Source organism: Bos mutus, chromosome 8 (assembly GCF_027580195.1).
Source record: "Bos mutus isolate GX-2022 chromosome 8, NWIPB_WYAK_1.1, whole genome shotgun sequence".
Taxonomy (NCBI): domain Eukaryota; kingdom Metazoa; phylum Chordata; class Mammalia; order Artiodactyla; family Bovidae; genus Bos; species Bos mutus.
The window spans coordinates 10,254,272-10,267,933 of record NC_091624.1 but is presented as its reverse complement, the minus strand read 5'-3'; the positions used below and the strand labels follow the sequence as shown (position 1 = coordinate 10,267,933).

The 13,662-nt window shown below is 54.2% G+C and overlaps 1 protein-coding gene across 6 annotated transcripts in view; it reads left to right on the top strand.

The window, feature by feature from the left end:
- The window catches only part of RGS3 (regulator of G protein signaling 3), a 139,513-nt gene that overhangs the window by 43,814 nt on the left and 82,037 nt on the right, over positions 1 to 13,662 (top strand). For all 6 annotated transcript variants that reach the window (XM_005902468.2, XM_070375050.1, XM_070375052.1 and 3 more), the window contains 6 exons: positions 1,668 to 1,749; positions 2,506 to 2,611; positions 3,720 to 4,071; positions 4,966 to 5,005; positions 10,432 to 10,628; positions 12,904 to 12,987. In XM_005902468.2, coding sequence (XP_005902530.1) covers positions 1,668 to 1,749; positions 2,506 to 2,611; positions 3,720 to 4,071; positions 4,966 to 5,005; positions 10,432 to 10,628; positions 12,904 to 12,987 — 861 coding nt within the window. The remainder of the gene's footprint in view (positions 1 to 1,667; positions 1,750 to 2,505; positions 2,612 to 3,719; positions 4,072 to 4,965; positions 5,006 to 10,431; positions 10,629 to 12,903; positions 12,988 to 13,662) is intronic.

Here is a 13,662-nt window from a genome sequence, read left to right as displayed (position 1 = left end):
GGCCCCTAAAGTCCCCGCCGATCACCTGGAGTGGACTGGTCTCCTGTCATCGTCCCTTGGCTTCAGCCTGGGCTTTCCACACTCACTCTAGAGTTTGTTTTTCTTTCTTTCTTTCCATTTTTTTCTCTTCCTGCCTTAGCTGTGTGTTTTCCCAGAATTCTTATGGGAACGGGGTATTTTCCTGCCCCCCCTCCCCTTGTCTGTCAGATTTCCTGTTTTACAAACTCGCTTTGAATCCAGGCCCAGGGCTGGTGGGAAGCAGAGCCTCAGGGGCCTCCTGACAGCATCCAAGTGCCTTGGCCACCCCAGGCTCCCTGGCCCTCCCCTTTCCCATGCCTGGCCTTCAGGTCAACTGGCAGGTGAATGCCAGGCGCCCAACCTGGAAGAGGCAGCCCTTAAAGGAAGGAGATAGAAGTCTTCTCACAAGGCCGTGACCCTCGAGCTCCTCCAGGGTTGCTGAGCTGGCTTCCTCCTCAGCCTGCCTGGGGTGAGGGTGGGGGTGCCCTTTCCCTGTGCTGCACCAGGGCCCACCCCATGTCCAGGGAGCCAGACCCCTTTTCTGACTTCAGCTGCCTTAGTCTGTGGCTCTCATAGCCCTGCTCTGAGCAGCCAGGAATGGCTCTTGGAATAAGCAGGGGCTAGGCCTTCTGCACGCCCCCCAAAGCCTAACTGGGGTGTGCAGAGAGGGCCCGCAGCAAGGTCACACTAAACTAAACCAGCGGACCGCTGCTGGTGGGACACTGCCGTGCCATCCGCACGAACAGAGCGCTGGCTGGCTCCTGCCGTGCACCAAGTCTGTCTTCTAAAGTCAAAGCACAGAGGAGTCTTCCTAGCACCCTCCTCACCTTTTGCTCTAAGGGTCATCATGTCCCACTTTGCTTTGGAGAGGTCTGCATAAGACCAGGAATTGCCTGTTGCTTTGACAGGAGCATGCAGATGGCAGGGCCCTCTCAGGGAACTCCTGAAAGGAGGGGTTGTGGACCTGCCATGCACACAGGCCGCAGCATGCACAGGGAGGTCACCGGCTAGTTCAGGTTCAGCCGGGACTGTGCCCTCACTTGCCCCCTCACCTGGGACCTCTCACTGGATACCTGGAAGCCCTGACGGTAGATGGCCCTGAGACCCTCCCAGGATGTGTCCCCCGCCCCTTGGCCTGAGAGTGAGTGTGTGCATCCCTGTCTTCCCTCCCCTGTGTTCTGGGAGGGTAACTGGCAGCTCAGCTTCATCTCTCGGTCTTCAGCACAGGGCCAGCCCTGGGGCAATGCTCCATGAGCCGCTGGGGGAGGGAGGAAAGGACCGAGCAAGCAGTGGGGCTCAGGCGAGGTGGAGCCAGGTGGTGGAGCCAGGCAGTGCGGCAGGCCCTCAGGTAAAGGGCTAGGTCACGTGTCTGCCAGGGCTGAAGATGGTGACATGCACCTTCTGGGGCTCTGTCGGTCCCGGGCCTGGCTCACCTCCTGAGCTCCCAGCCTTCCTACTTGGCCCGCAACCCAGTGCTCAAGACGCCTGGGCCGAGATAGGGGTGGCGAGGGGCCGGCCAGCCTCCTTCTTGGCTCCAAAAACCTTGGAGAGGAAGGTGGCTCTGGGGTGGGGCCCGTGGGCTTCCCGACCTTGGAGCAGAGGCACAGCCTCCCGGCTTCTGGGATTAACTGGGCAGGGCTGTGTCCTAGATCACCATCCCGCGGGGGAAGGACGGCTTTGGCTTCACCATCTGCTGTGACTCTCCGGTCCGAGTCCAGGCCGTGGATTCTGGTGAGTGAGCATCTTGGGTGATGGCGGCCCTGGGCTTAGCAAACAAGATGTTGGAACTGAAAGGGGAGCCCCAGCCTGGATTGAAGAGTCCTGGCCTTTCAAAATGAAAAGAATAATATTTTTAAATGACCACAGATGAAAGTGAGGTCTATGAAAATACACCTACTCTTTTTTTGTTTTGTTTTGTTTTTAATCAAAGTGAAGATAGGCTTTTATATTTTGTTTCCCAGTCATTTCAAACAGGAACTAAACCTATATTTTCAGCAATGGCTGCATGGGAAAATGAGAATCATTTATGAACTTGATTTGGAATCAGTATTTTATCCTAGTCCAGCCTGATGAGCCCTTTAAAATAGTCATTCCCTCTCTACTTTTCACAAAGAAAAGACTTCTCCTAATCACAGAGTGAGCGTCCTAAGAGGAGAAGCTGGGATGTGGCGATCTGGGGGCCCCCTTTGCTTTGAGCCTGGCAGCAAGGAAGGGTTCTTGAAGGATGGGAGCTCCTGGGGAGGGAGGGGGCCTGGTGGGGAGGTTGGCAGCAGAGAGGTCAGCCAGTACAGGGTCTGCGGGCAGGGAGGAAATGAAGGCAAAGGGGCGCCTCCTTCAAGATCCTTCCTGAGCACCTCCAAGGTCAGGCCCTCATTCACAGATGAAGAAACAGAGGGGAGCAATCCTTGTCCAAGGTCACTGTGGAGGCAAAGGACCCCAGGCCCTCTGAGGGGTCGTGGGCTCCAGGAGTTTTCTTTGTCCCTACAGGGGGCCCGGCGGAGCGGGCAGGGCTGCAGCAGCTGGACACGGTGCTGCGGCTGAACGAGAGGCCTGTGGAGCACTGGAAATGCGTGGAGCTGGCTCACGAGATCCGGTGACCAGGGCGGCGGGCGGCCTGGGGCTTGGGGCTGCCTCGCACCTCCCCTCTCCTCCCCAGCCCTGGGCACACGCCTGGCCTGTCCCTCCTTCACAGCTGTGAGCCATTTGCTTTGCTCCTCAGGAAATCAGTTACTTGGCCTGAAACTGGAAGGTTCAGGCTCCAAGCGAATTTGAATCCCAGAGCAAAGAGTGGGGGAAGAAGCTCTCAGACACACCCTGTGGTTCATGGTGTGGCTCCAGGGGGTCGCTTTCTCCTTGAGCTCATTAGTTCTGCTACCTCAGAGCTAAGCCTTCTGTTTTCTAGGCTGGGTAGATGTTGCAGAGATTTTTCAGTTGTATAATTAAACAGTTAGTCTTTAAAATGTATCCTGGTACATGGTGGGTCGGTCGTGTCTGACTCTGTGCGACCCCATGGACTGCAGCCCGCCAGTCCATGGGATTCTCCATGCAAGAATACTAGAATGGGTTGCCATTTCCTTCTCCAGGGGATCTTCCCCACCCAGGGATGGAACTCAGGTCTCCCGCATTGCAGGCAGAGTCTTTACCATCTGAGCCACCAGGGAAGACTTAAAATGTATGGGACCCCTCAATTTTGACCCTCTGAGTTACAGTCCCATTTTAGGTTTGCTTCTAGAATGACTGGGTGAGGGGTTTACACAGGTGGCTTGCTTGCTTGTACTCTGTGTTCAGGAGGAATATCACTAGTTGAATCTGGTCTTCTTTCTTTATTACCAATGCCCTTCCCAGCCCCTGCCAGTCAACTTGAATTGACCTCAGGGACCCCTTTGCTGTCTCTGCTTTAGCTGGCCTCTGCATCCTTTCCTGTTCTAGCACTGGGGGCTGCCCCTGCCCCCTTCCCCTCTCTTTCTTTCTGCCCCCACAGGCCCCTACCCTGCCTGACTTAGGTCTCCCCCAGACTCAACTTCTGGAGAAGGAAATGGCAACCCATTCCAGTATTTTTGCCTGGAGAATCCTGTGGGTAGAGGAGCCTGGTGGGCTGCCGTCTATGGGGTCGCACAGAGTCGGACACAACTGAAGCGACTTAGCAGCAACAGCAGCAGACTCAACGTCTCTTTGTGATCCCCGCTCCCCGCCACTTCCAGGAGCTGCCCCAGCGAGATCATCCTGCTTGTATGGCGCATGGTCCCCCAGGTCAAGCCAGGGCCAGATGGAGGGGTCCTGCGACGAGCCTCGTGCAAGTCGACCCTCGACCTCCTGTCACCCCCCAATAAGCGGGAGAAGAACTGCACCCACGGGGCCCAGGCCCGGCCGGAGCAGCGCCACAGCTGTCACCTGGTGTGTGACAGCTCTGACGGGCTGCTGCTCGGCGGCTGGGAGCGCTACACTGAGCTGACCAAGCGCGGGAGCCAGCACACCCTGCCCGCACTATCCCGCGCCACGGCCCCCACCGACCCCAACTACATCATCCTGGCCCCGCTGAACCCCGGGAGCCAGGTATGGACGGCCGGTTCCGGGAAGGCGAAGGGCTGGGATCCCTGAGTGAAGCCACAAGAGGCAAAGACTCAGCTGTGTTGGGAAGAGCCTCCCAGGGGCTCAGTGTAGGGAGCAGGGACGCGGGGTAAGCGTTAACTCCACAGGGCCGTCCTGTCGGGCTGTCCTGGGCAGAGGGAGCAGCTGGCTCTTTGTGGTCTCAGGGCACAGATCCAGGACCAGGGGATGTCACAGGGTGGAAGATTTCACCTCTAAAGAAGGAAGCGCCTTCTGCCAGATGGCACTTTTCCATAGCAGAATGGGCCACGTGGTGGGCAGTGAGCGCCTGTCGAAGGAACTTCAAGATGGTGCGGTGGGATGATGGTGTGTGTGTATCCCAAGACACTGTTCCCCCGAGATACTCTGGGTAAAATGTGTCCTGAGGTCAAGGAAGCTTGAGAAATACCTCCTACTGTCTTCCTCTTGGAGCAGATTCCCAGTGCGTGCTCACCTGTTTGAGGCTCTGAGGGCATCTGCAGTGAAGAAGGTGGTTCACCCTTGTTCACCCGAGTGGTTCCCAAACTCCCCCGATGGCTTCACCCTTTGTAGCAGAGTTGTTAGCATCCCTAGGGCCAGTGTTCCACAGCACACGCTTTGGAACAAGTTGCCATCAAGGAAATTGGGGATCCAGCCAAGGGATTAAACTCGATGACAGCTAAAGCCTCACTATCCTCAAACATTCTGGAGGATTCTAGAGCCTGTGTTCCCTACAAGCCCCTTCTTGGCTCCTTAGCAGGATGGCGGTCTTGCCCTCATGCCCTGAGGAGCTTCCCTGCTATCCCCAGGCCAGGGCTGAGTAACCTGCCTGGTTGTCTGCCCCGTGGCTGGGCTGAGGGCTTCTCTGTCTTTCCGTTGCAGCTGCTGCGGCCTGTGTACCAGGAGGACGCCATCCCCGAAGGTGAGTCTGTCCTCTGCTGCCCTGCCCTCCGAGCCCCAGAGAGATGGCGAGGTCAGCTGCCTCCAGCTCTGGCTGGGAGGCCTTCCCAACAGAGTCAGGACCCCCCCGCAGACTGACACAGACTGTCTCCTCTTGGGCCCTCTCCTCCCTCACTGAGCCAATGTCTTTCCTCCTCGGATCCTGAACTGAGAAGGAGGCGAGGGCATCTTTTCAGAACAGCTTAGGAGACGGTGTTCAGAACTCAGGCACTCAGCTGAGATTCGCCCAACGTGGTATGTGCGTGTGCTCAGTCGCTTCAGTCCGACCCTTTGCGATCCCATGGACTGCAGCTCACCAGGCTCCTCTGTCCGTGGGATTCTGCAGGCAAGAATACTGGAGTGGGTTGCCATGCCCTTCTCCAGGGGATCTTCCCAACCCAGGGATTGAACCTGTGTCTCCTGCATCTCCTGCATTGCAGGCAGATTACTACTGAGCCACCAGGGAAGCCCCTCAACCAATGTTACTAAGTGTATGGTGCTTAGGCACCGTGGTCAGGCTGACACAGGAAAGAGGCATGGAATTCAGAGCTGGGAGGTCCCAAATTGGAGTTGTGTGAGTTTAAACAACTAATGACCCCTCACTGAACCTCGGTTTCTTTATCTATAAAACAGGGCTGATAATTCCCACTTTAGAGGGTTGTCAGAAGGGATAAGGGAGATAATGGTTTTGAGTAGCAGCCTGTTTACTGAGCGATGCTACACAGAAGATAGTTGTCTCTGAAGTGCACAAACGTCTCTGCTGTTTGAATGGATTTTTCTCTCTTGTCCAGAAAATCCTGGCTTTAGTTTTTAAGGGCCAGTGAGAGAAGCTGGTCTCAAAACCAGCACCTTCTCCCAGGAGGCCTGAGGTGTCAGAGTTGATGCTGGAGTGGGCTGGGTATTCTTTTAGGTCCTTTCTGCAATGGCTGAAGGCCAGATGGGATCTGGAAGGCTGAGACCAGCCTTACCTGGTGGTCCATGGTACTGACCCTGATTTCCTTGAGACCTCCTGCCTTGAGAATGGCCTTTTCCAAGCCACTTGCCGACCTGCTCCCTTCCAGTCCCCTCTGTCAGTAGCATGAAGATGCTTGCTGAGAGCAGGTGTCTTTTTGGGGGAAAGGGCTGCCACCAGGCTCAGGGTTGAGAATGGAAGGCATCTTCGTTCTCTCCAGGTGGGGCATTTGGGTGTTTGGGCTTGATTGGTTGGAGGTGAATCCGTGTTCCTTCCAGAGAGAAGTCTGATAATGTTTCAATGCTGAGTTGGTGCATTAGGTTAAAGAGGAGACATCACTGCTAAACAGTGACCCCATTAAGGGCAGGGCCTAGGCCTTCTCCTCTCCATGTGTCTGTGCTGGTCCCAGGGTCTGACAAACAGCAGGTACTCAACAGAATTTTAATTGAGTGACCAACTGAAGGGGATTGACTTCGGTTGCCGCTGAGGGTTTGCAGACTGCTCAGGGGGGAAGGGAGGTGGACAGGTGTGTCCCTGGAGGCGGGCAGGTGTGGATCCTTCTCGAGAGATGCCTCCTGGTGTCCTCCCAACTCCTATCCAGGCTTTGGTTCCCCTCTGACAGTACAGTACTTAGCAAACCAAGACGGGCACAGTCATGCGGGCCGTGGGAAGAGGGACAAGTGAGGAAATGATGATGCTGTTAATAACAATGGTAACTTTTGAATGCATTATATTAAGAACTTGACCTGACTTCATTTATTCTTCATGAGAATAATTATTTGGGAATTCAAGGACTTTTTTTCCTCCTTACCAGGGATCGAGCGTTACTGGCTCCTGGTCCTCGGGTTCAGAGGAAGGGGTGGAATTCAGGGCACAGATCTTCCCTTAAATGCCCTGAGGGGTCTCCAGAGGCCAAGGCTGTCAGCACTGTGCCGGCTTCTGTCCCCTCCTCTGGCTGGGCTACTTGGCCTCCTGGTCTCCTCTCAGGAGAGGAGTTTGAGCCAACCTGAGTTGAATGGGGTCTGGTGCCCTTCTGGGGCCTGGGGTGCCTGCCCGCTTGTCATTGGCATTTTCTCCCAACCTGCTGATGCCCTGGCACTGTCCCCTGCCCTGTGAAGATGGCCCAGGCTCAGATTCTCTGCTGCTGGGGTGGGATGACTACCAGGGCTCTCCTCAGAAGCTGAGTAATTACTGTGCTTAGTCAGTGAAGCAGGTGTTGAAGGGGTGGATCGGGGTTTGGACCAGAGTGTGCAAGTGATAGCATTTGGGAAAGGTAAGGAGCTTGCCTTCACAGAGCTCCGTAGCTGGGTTACAACTTGGACTGTTTCTTTAAAACAGATATTTCAAAAATCAGTTTTGAAGAATCAAGCCCACTTGCTACACATTATCCAGGGTGTGTGGACAGGGGACACGAAGACACACCACCTAGGTGAGGGTGATCCCACTTTGTACCAGTTACTGTTCAGATGACCCTAGGCAAGTCCTCCAGTCACTCCAGGCTTCAGTTGCCTTGACTATAAAATGGGACTGCTTCCCTCCTGAAGGCAGGGGTATGTGTCGAGTGGCTTACCCATGACTTTCTAGGCCCAAGGCGAAGATTCTATGATGCCCTGTGCAGCTGGGGCTCGGGAAGGAAAGAAGTGGATGCCTTTAAAGGTCAGACCGGGGGCCACAGGACCCAGATTTTGGCATTAGCAAACCCAACCCATCTGCTGCTGCTGCTGCTAAGTCGCTTCAGTCGTGTCCAACTTTGTGCGACCCCAGAGATGGCAGCCCACCAGGCTCCACCGTCCCTGGGATTCTCCAGGCAAGAAAATTGGAGTGGGTTGCCATTTCCTTCTCCAATACATGAAAGTGAAAAGTGAAAGTGAAGTTGCTCAGTCGTGTCCGACTCTTCGAAACTCCATGGACTGCAGCCTACCAGGCTCCTCCGCCCATGGTATTTTCCAGGCAAGAGTACTGGAGTGGGTTGCCATTGCCTTCTCCCCAGCCCATCTAAGTTGGGTCTGTTTTGCCTTGTCAGTCCTGTGTAGTTTCAGCTTGTCTGGTCTAGGCTTGGTTGTGTCAGATTAGACTAGTTCCAGACTGACCCTGGGATCCCCCTTCATGGTACGGTTTGTGGCTCAACATCCTCGTCTTAATGCCAGCCTTGATGAGTAGATTATTCATCGACTTGGGTTTATAATCTTCGTGCCCTCAGACTCTGGTACCATTCACCAAACCCTTGCCCATCAGGTCTCTTGTGGAAGCCCCCGCCTGCCCTGGGTCAGCAAGGTAGCAGTCCGTGTTATTTCTACTTCGCAGTGGAAAACACTCTGGCTAAGAGGGCGATGGAGCCTGTTCAGAGTTGCACAGCCAGTCTCCAAGGAGGCCAGTGCTCCAGTTCAGGTGTCTGGTCCAACTCAAACCCAGTGCCGAGCTTGAGGGCCAGGATGGGTTCTTTCAGCAGAGGCTGCCAGCACAGCGCCCTCTGGGGCTCCGTCCAGGGTCAGAGCAGATGAGGAGCTGTGAGAGTGTCTGGCCGTGCATCTGGCCCCCACCCCCATCCTGGCTCATGCTCTTTCTCCTCTAAGTGACTCCTTGAAGAGGCAGGAAGTGGTTTAGGTTATTATAGTTTGAGCGCTGCCCCAAGATACTGCTGCAATAGGTGGTCACTTGTGTGTGTGGGGGGAGGGATGACTTGTTTTCTCACCTTTCTCTGTGAGAAGGGGCAGGGGGTGGGTGGAGGAAGCAAGGGTGAAACCTTCTGAGCTGGTTTTTCCTCTGAGGCCCTGGACTGCGCGTTGGTGGGGAGCTTCCCCGAGATGTAGCTGGGGTCAGGTCGCCTGTTCACTCCCTGGTTGCCAGGATTGGGGGTGGTGAAGGAGACCTAGTGGGCTGGGCAAGCAGATCAGGAAGGGCTGGTCAGTTGCCCGCCTGGCAGCAGGGACTCTTGGAAGGGGCTCAGGTGTGTGTGGAGCTTGAATACCCTGGAGTTTGTCTCCTACTTGCTTATGTCCAAGAATTCCTGACTTTTTAGATACTCCATGTTGTGCACCTCTGCCCATTGGATGAGACACGATAAAGACCTGTGTGCCACTCCTTGTCCAGTGCAGGGCATGTGTCCTGCAGTGTCCCCTTATAGAGGGACTCCCTGCAGCCCTCGGCTCTCTTCCCTGGGGTCGGTTCATTCTCGTTCTCTCGTTTCTCCTCTCTTCTCTCTTTTCTGATGAGAATAATTTCTGATGGCCAAGCCAGGGAGTACTTCCTGTCTGTGATGAAGCCGAGGCTTCCCAGTGTCCCTGGAGCACCTGATCAACTTCCTTTGCCGAGTGAAGGAATCACAACAAGAACCACAATGAGTTAGCAGCTCACTTTCATGGCCCGTTACCCAGGTCCCAGGCGTTGTTCTAGGGGCTCTACTTGGAACCCCTCCTTTAGCACTCATGGCCAGCCCATGAGCTTGGTGCTATAACTGCAGTGAGGAAACCAAGAGTCTGAGCAGGGAAGTGAGTTGCTGGTGGTTACCAAGCGGGGAGCAGAGAAGTGGGATTTGGGTGCAGCCCTCTGGCTCTGTCATGTCTGATTCTTTGTGACGCCATGGACTGTAGCCTGCCAGGCTCCTCTGTCCATGAAATTCTCCCAGCAAGCATACTGAAGTGGGTAGCCATTCCCATCTCCAGGGGATCTTCCCCACCCAGGGATCAAACCCAGGTCTCCTGCATTGCAAGCAGATTCTTTACTGTCTGAGCCACCAGGGAAGCCCCTTCTTTTCTTTCTTTTCTTCTCTGGCTCAGAGCTGGTGGGCTTCCCTAGTAACTGGAGCTTCAGTGCCACCCCTTATCTCAGACTGACTCAGTCAGTCAGGCTGCTCCAGCTCCCTTGGCTAGTTGAGGGCTGACCCCACACGTCCTAGGAAAGCCCACTGTCTCTGCTATCACTGCGGAGATAGGACCTCCACTCTCTTTGTTTGAGGGACCTGGGAGTCAGCGGTGCTGGATGTGCCCAGGGTGGGAATGCAGGCCGGGGCGGGGGGGCGGAGGGCACACGTGCTCTGATACCTGGAGTGCTCCAGCTGGTTGATGGCTTGATGTGGGTCTATGGGCCTGGTGAGGTCAGATCTTCTGATTTTTCAAATCTGAGAGACTTTCTGATTTGTCAAAGTATGAGGCCAAACCAATAGGCCTGATTCAGGTCCTGGGCCACCTTTATCATAGCTGGCAGTTCCCTGCCCTGTCCTCGCCCTGGAGGTGGAGGTTTGCATGTCAGTATCCCTCCCAGAGTGTGAGAGAGACTTCCTTCTGAGGTCTCCCCACCTTCTCAGCACCTTGCTTAGGGCCGGGCTCAAGGTAGATGCCGTTGGAAATGGCAACTGGTGGACTGAGACCGTGTGCCCTGTTTCTGCAGAGGCGATGCCTTTGTGGGGGAAGGGGGGGATGGAAATGCCTCACAGTGCACCCCCCATCTCTGTTCCACAGAATCAGGGAGTCCCAGTAAAGGGAAGTCTTACACGGGCCTGGGGAAGAAGTGTCGGCTGATGAAGACGGTGCAGACCATGAAGGGCCGCGGGAACTACCAGAACTGCCCCGTCATGAGGCCGCACACCCCGCACTCAAGCTACGGCACCTACGTCACCCTGGCCCCCAAGGTCCTGGTGTTCCCCGTCTTCGTCCAGGTGAGCTGACGGCCGACCCCCAGGGCTCCCTCCACGGGAGGTGAGAGAGAGAGGGCCCTTTGCTCTGGGACTCAGAGATGGTGTCTTGTTCTAGGACTGGGGGAAAGCCAAAAAGCTTCGGGGCTCAGGATGCTGGGAGTAATATGGAGGGAGCAGAGGCTTCCAGGAGGAGGAACAGGAGAGTGAGGGCAGGGAGGCTTGACATCAAGGGGTCCCCCTTCCTGCTCCCCTTTCTCTGGGCACACTGCAGGCACGCTGCAGTTGCCTGTTGTATCTCGCAGGGCCTGTGTGCCGAGGCTTCTGTTCCTGGCTCCTCCAGCGCTTTGTTGTTTGGAGACGACCAAGCGAGTGAGCCTCGAGGTCTGGCATCTTGTCTGGTCTCCTTGGTCTTAGCAAACACATCTGGCCAGTACTAGCTGGTGGCCTGAGACTATTTAGATTTCTCTTCTCCTATTTTTTTCGCATTTTCCTTCTCTTCCTCTCCATTTCCAGACCTTTATTTATTCTATCACCCACATATATAACCCCTGTGAGCATTTAGATATCTTTCCTGTGCATGTCATATTAAAAACCCCAGACTGTATCGTACATTTTCTATTCTGTTGCCTTTTTTAAAACAAGAATTGCAGCATGAACATTTCCTAGATCATTAAATATTCTTTGAGTCTGTGTTTTGTAGTGGTTGGACACTATTACATGGATGTTTCATGTTTATTTAACCAGTCCTCTCTTCTATTCAGACACTTGTTTTATGTCTGCTCGTTTGTTATCGTAAATAACTGTGATGAAAATCCTCATGCGTGAATTGCCTCTCAGATTATTTTCCTTGGGAGAGATTCCTAGAAGTGAAACGACTGGGTCATAGGTCATAAACATCTTAAAGGTTCTTATACATATTTTGACAAATTGCTTTCCAGAAAGACTCTCAGTTTATCCTCTCATCAGCAACCTAGAGGAGGCATGGCCCCAAGAGCTTCATTTCTGACCATGCCTGCCTTCTCTGCTCTCCCTGGCATCCTTCTGGGTCTGTCACTGGCCAGCGGATCTTTGAATTCATACTTTTTAGGATGCATGCAGCATATCTCTGGCAGGTGATGTGCGTCTCCCCAGACAGCTCCGTAGGCAGGGTCTGCTCTTTGCCATTCTTTCCATCTCTCCTCTTTCTTGGGATGTAACCACAAAGGTCTTGGAATCCACAGGGCCTATTTTTCATTATAAAATTTTTACCAAAAAATTAAAATTGGTTTTAAAAAGTCATAAAAACTTTTGAGTTGTGAAATATATAAGCCAAAAATGGCATAACACTTAAATGGACAGTTTAATGAGTAATTGTAAAGTAGATATCCACTAAGAAAAAGGCCTAGACCATTGCCACTACCCCAGAGGCCGTGTGTCTCTCTTCCTGATTATAATACCCTCCTCGCCCAGAGATGTCCCCACTAGTCTGACTTGGTGATAATCATCTCCTTGCTTTTCTTTAGTTTTACCGCTTATATGTGCTTTTCTGTGCGTGCTAAGTCACTTTAGTCATGTCTGACTCTATGTGACTCTGTGGACGGTAGCCCACCAGGCTTCTCTGTCCATGGGATTTTCCAGGCAAGAATAGTGGAGTGGGTTGCCATGCCCTCCTCCAGGGAATCTGCCCAATCCAAGGATCGAAGCTGGATCTCTTATGTTTCCTGGATTGGCAGGAGGGTTCTTTCCCACTAAGAGTGGGAGGTGGGGCTCCGCACTGGGTATGGGGCAGGGTCATGGAGTAGGGTGAGAGGTTTGGGTGAGACTTGGTCCCTGGGAACTGACAACAGAGGAGTCAGTGAACTCAGCTCTGATGAATGTGGAGCAGGGATTGACCTGGCCTTCAAAGGCACTCAAGTGACCAAACCTGGCCTGAGGCTCTCAGGATACTGCCAGAGGTGTCCTGAGAGCCTGGGCCTGACAGCATGAATAGGGCAGGGGAGGGAGTGTGGGGCTGGGAGGGCCCGGGAGCTCAGTGCAGTCAGGGAGCTGGGGGGTGGGGAGGCCTGGCCGTGTGGTCCGACTTCCTGCGCAAGTGGCAAGTGTGTGAAGGCTGGTGGGGAAGGTCGCAGTGGCAGTTCCGCCCAGGATGAGCGCCTCTGTCTTTCTGTTTCTGTCTGTGTATGAGGGGGCGTGTGGGTTCTTGGGGTGTGGGGGCAGGGCTGGCAGTCTTCTGCGGCTGGCTTTGGCAGGCTGCCTCCCCCTCGCCCCCACCCACCTTCTCCACCAGGCCTCTTTGAACGATTGCCTTTGTTTACAGCCTTTAGATCTCTGCAACCCTGCCCGGACCCTCCTGTTGTCGGAGGAGCTGCTGCTGTACGAGGGGCGAAACAAGGCTGCCGAGGTAAGACACTCTCCTTCCCCAGGTGAGGTTTCCAGTGGGCTTCACCAGCCATCTTCCAGGCCCCTAATTTCCCCTCTTCTTGATAGTTGCAGAATTGTACAGTCAGGGTAGGAAAGACCTGAAAAATCTTCCGTGCTCTCCTCTACCAAATGACTACTCAACTTTCCCTTAGATACGTCCAGTGACGGGGCACTCACCACCTCTCAAAGCTATATAGTCGATCTTTGGCGGTCAGAAGCTTTTCCCAACCCCTAATGACATTCCACTGTTTACCCCAACTTCCTCTAAGGAGCAGAAGAGGTGGCATTTCACCCCAGCTGTGTCGAATGACTTTATGGGTGAGAAGATTAAAGCTGTTAGCCAAAGAGAATTTTGAGAAGAGCATCCATTACCTGGGTTCTCTGGGTGTGTATTAACCCAAATCACAAATCCTCTTTTGAGGGATAAGTCTATGATCTCTCTATGGCTCTAGCTCAGCCAACAGAGGCCTGGGAGTGGAGGCCACGCCGCTCTTCCTGGGAGCTGGCCCCGGTGTATCTCTTACTGGGGGGACTTCACTCACCTCCACAGTCCCCAGAGTTGGCCAGGTTCCGGCTCAGTCTTTGTGAGTTTAAGTCTACTTGGGAACAGAGGTTGGAACCCTGGGATCTGACTGGTTTCCTGAGAGCCTTGAAA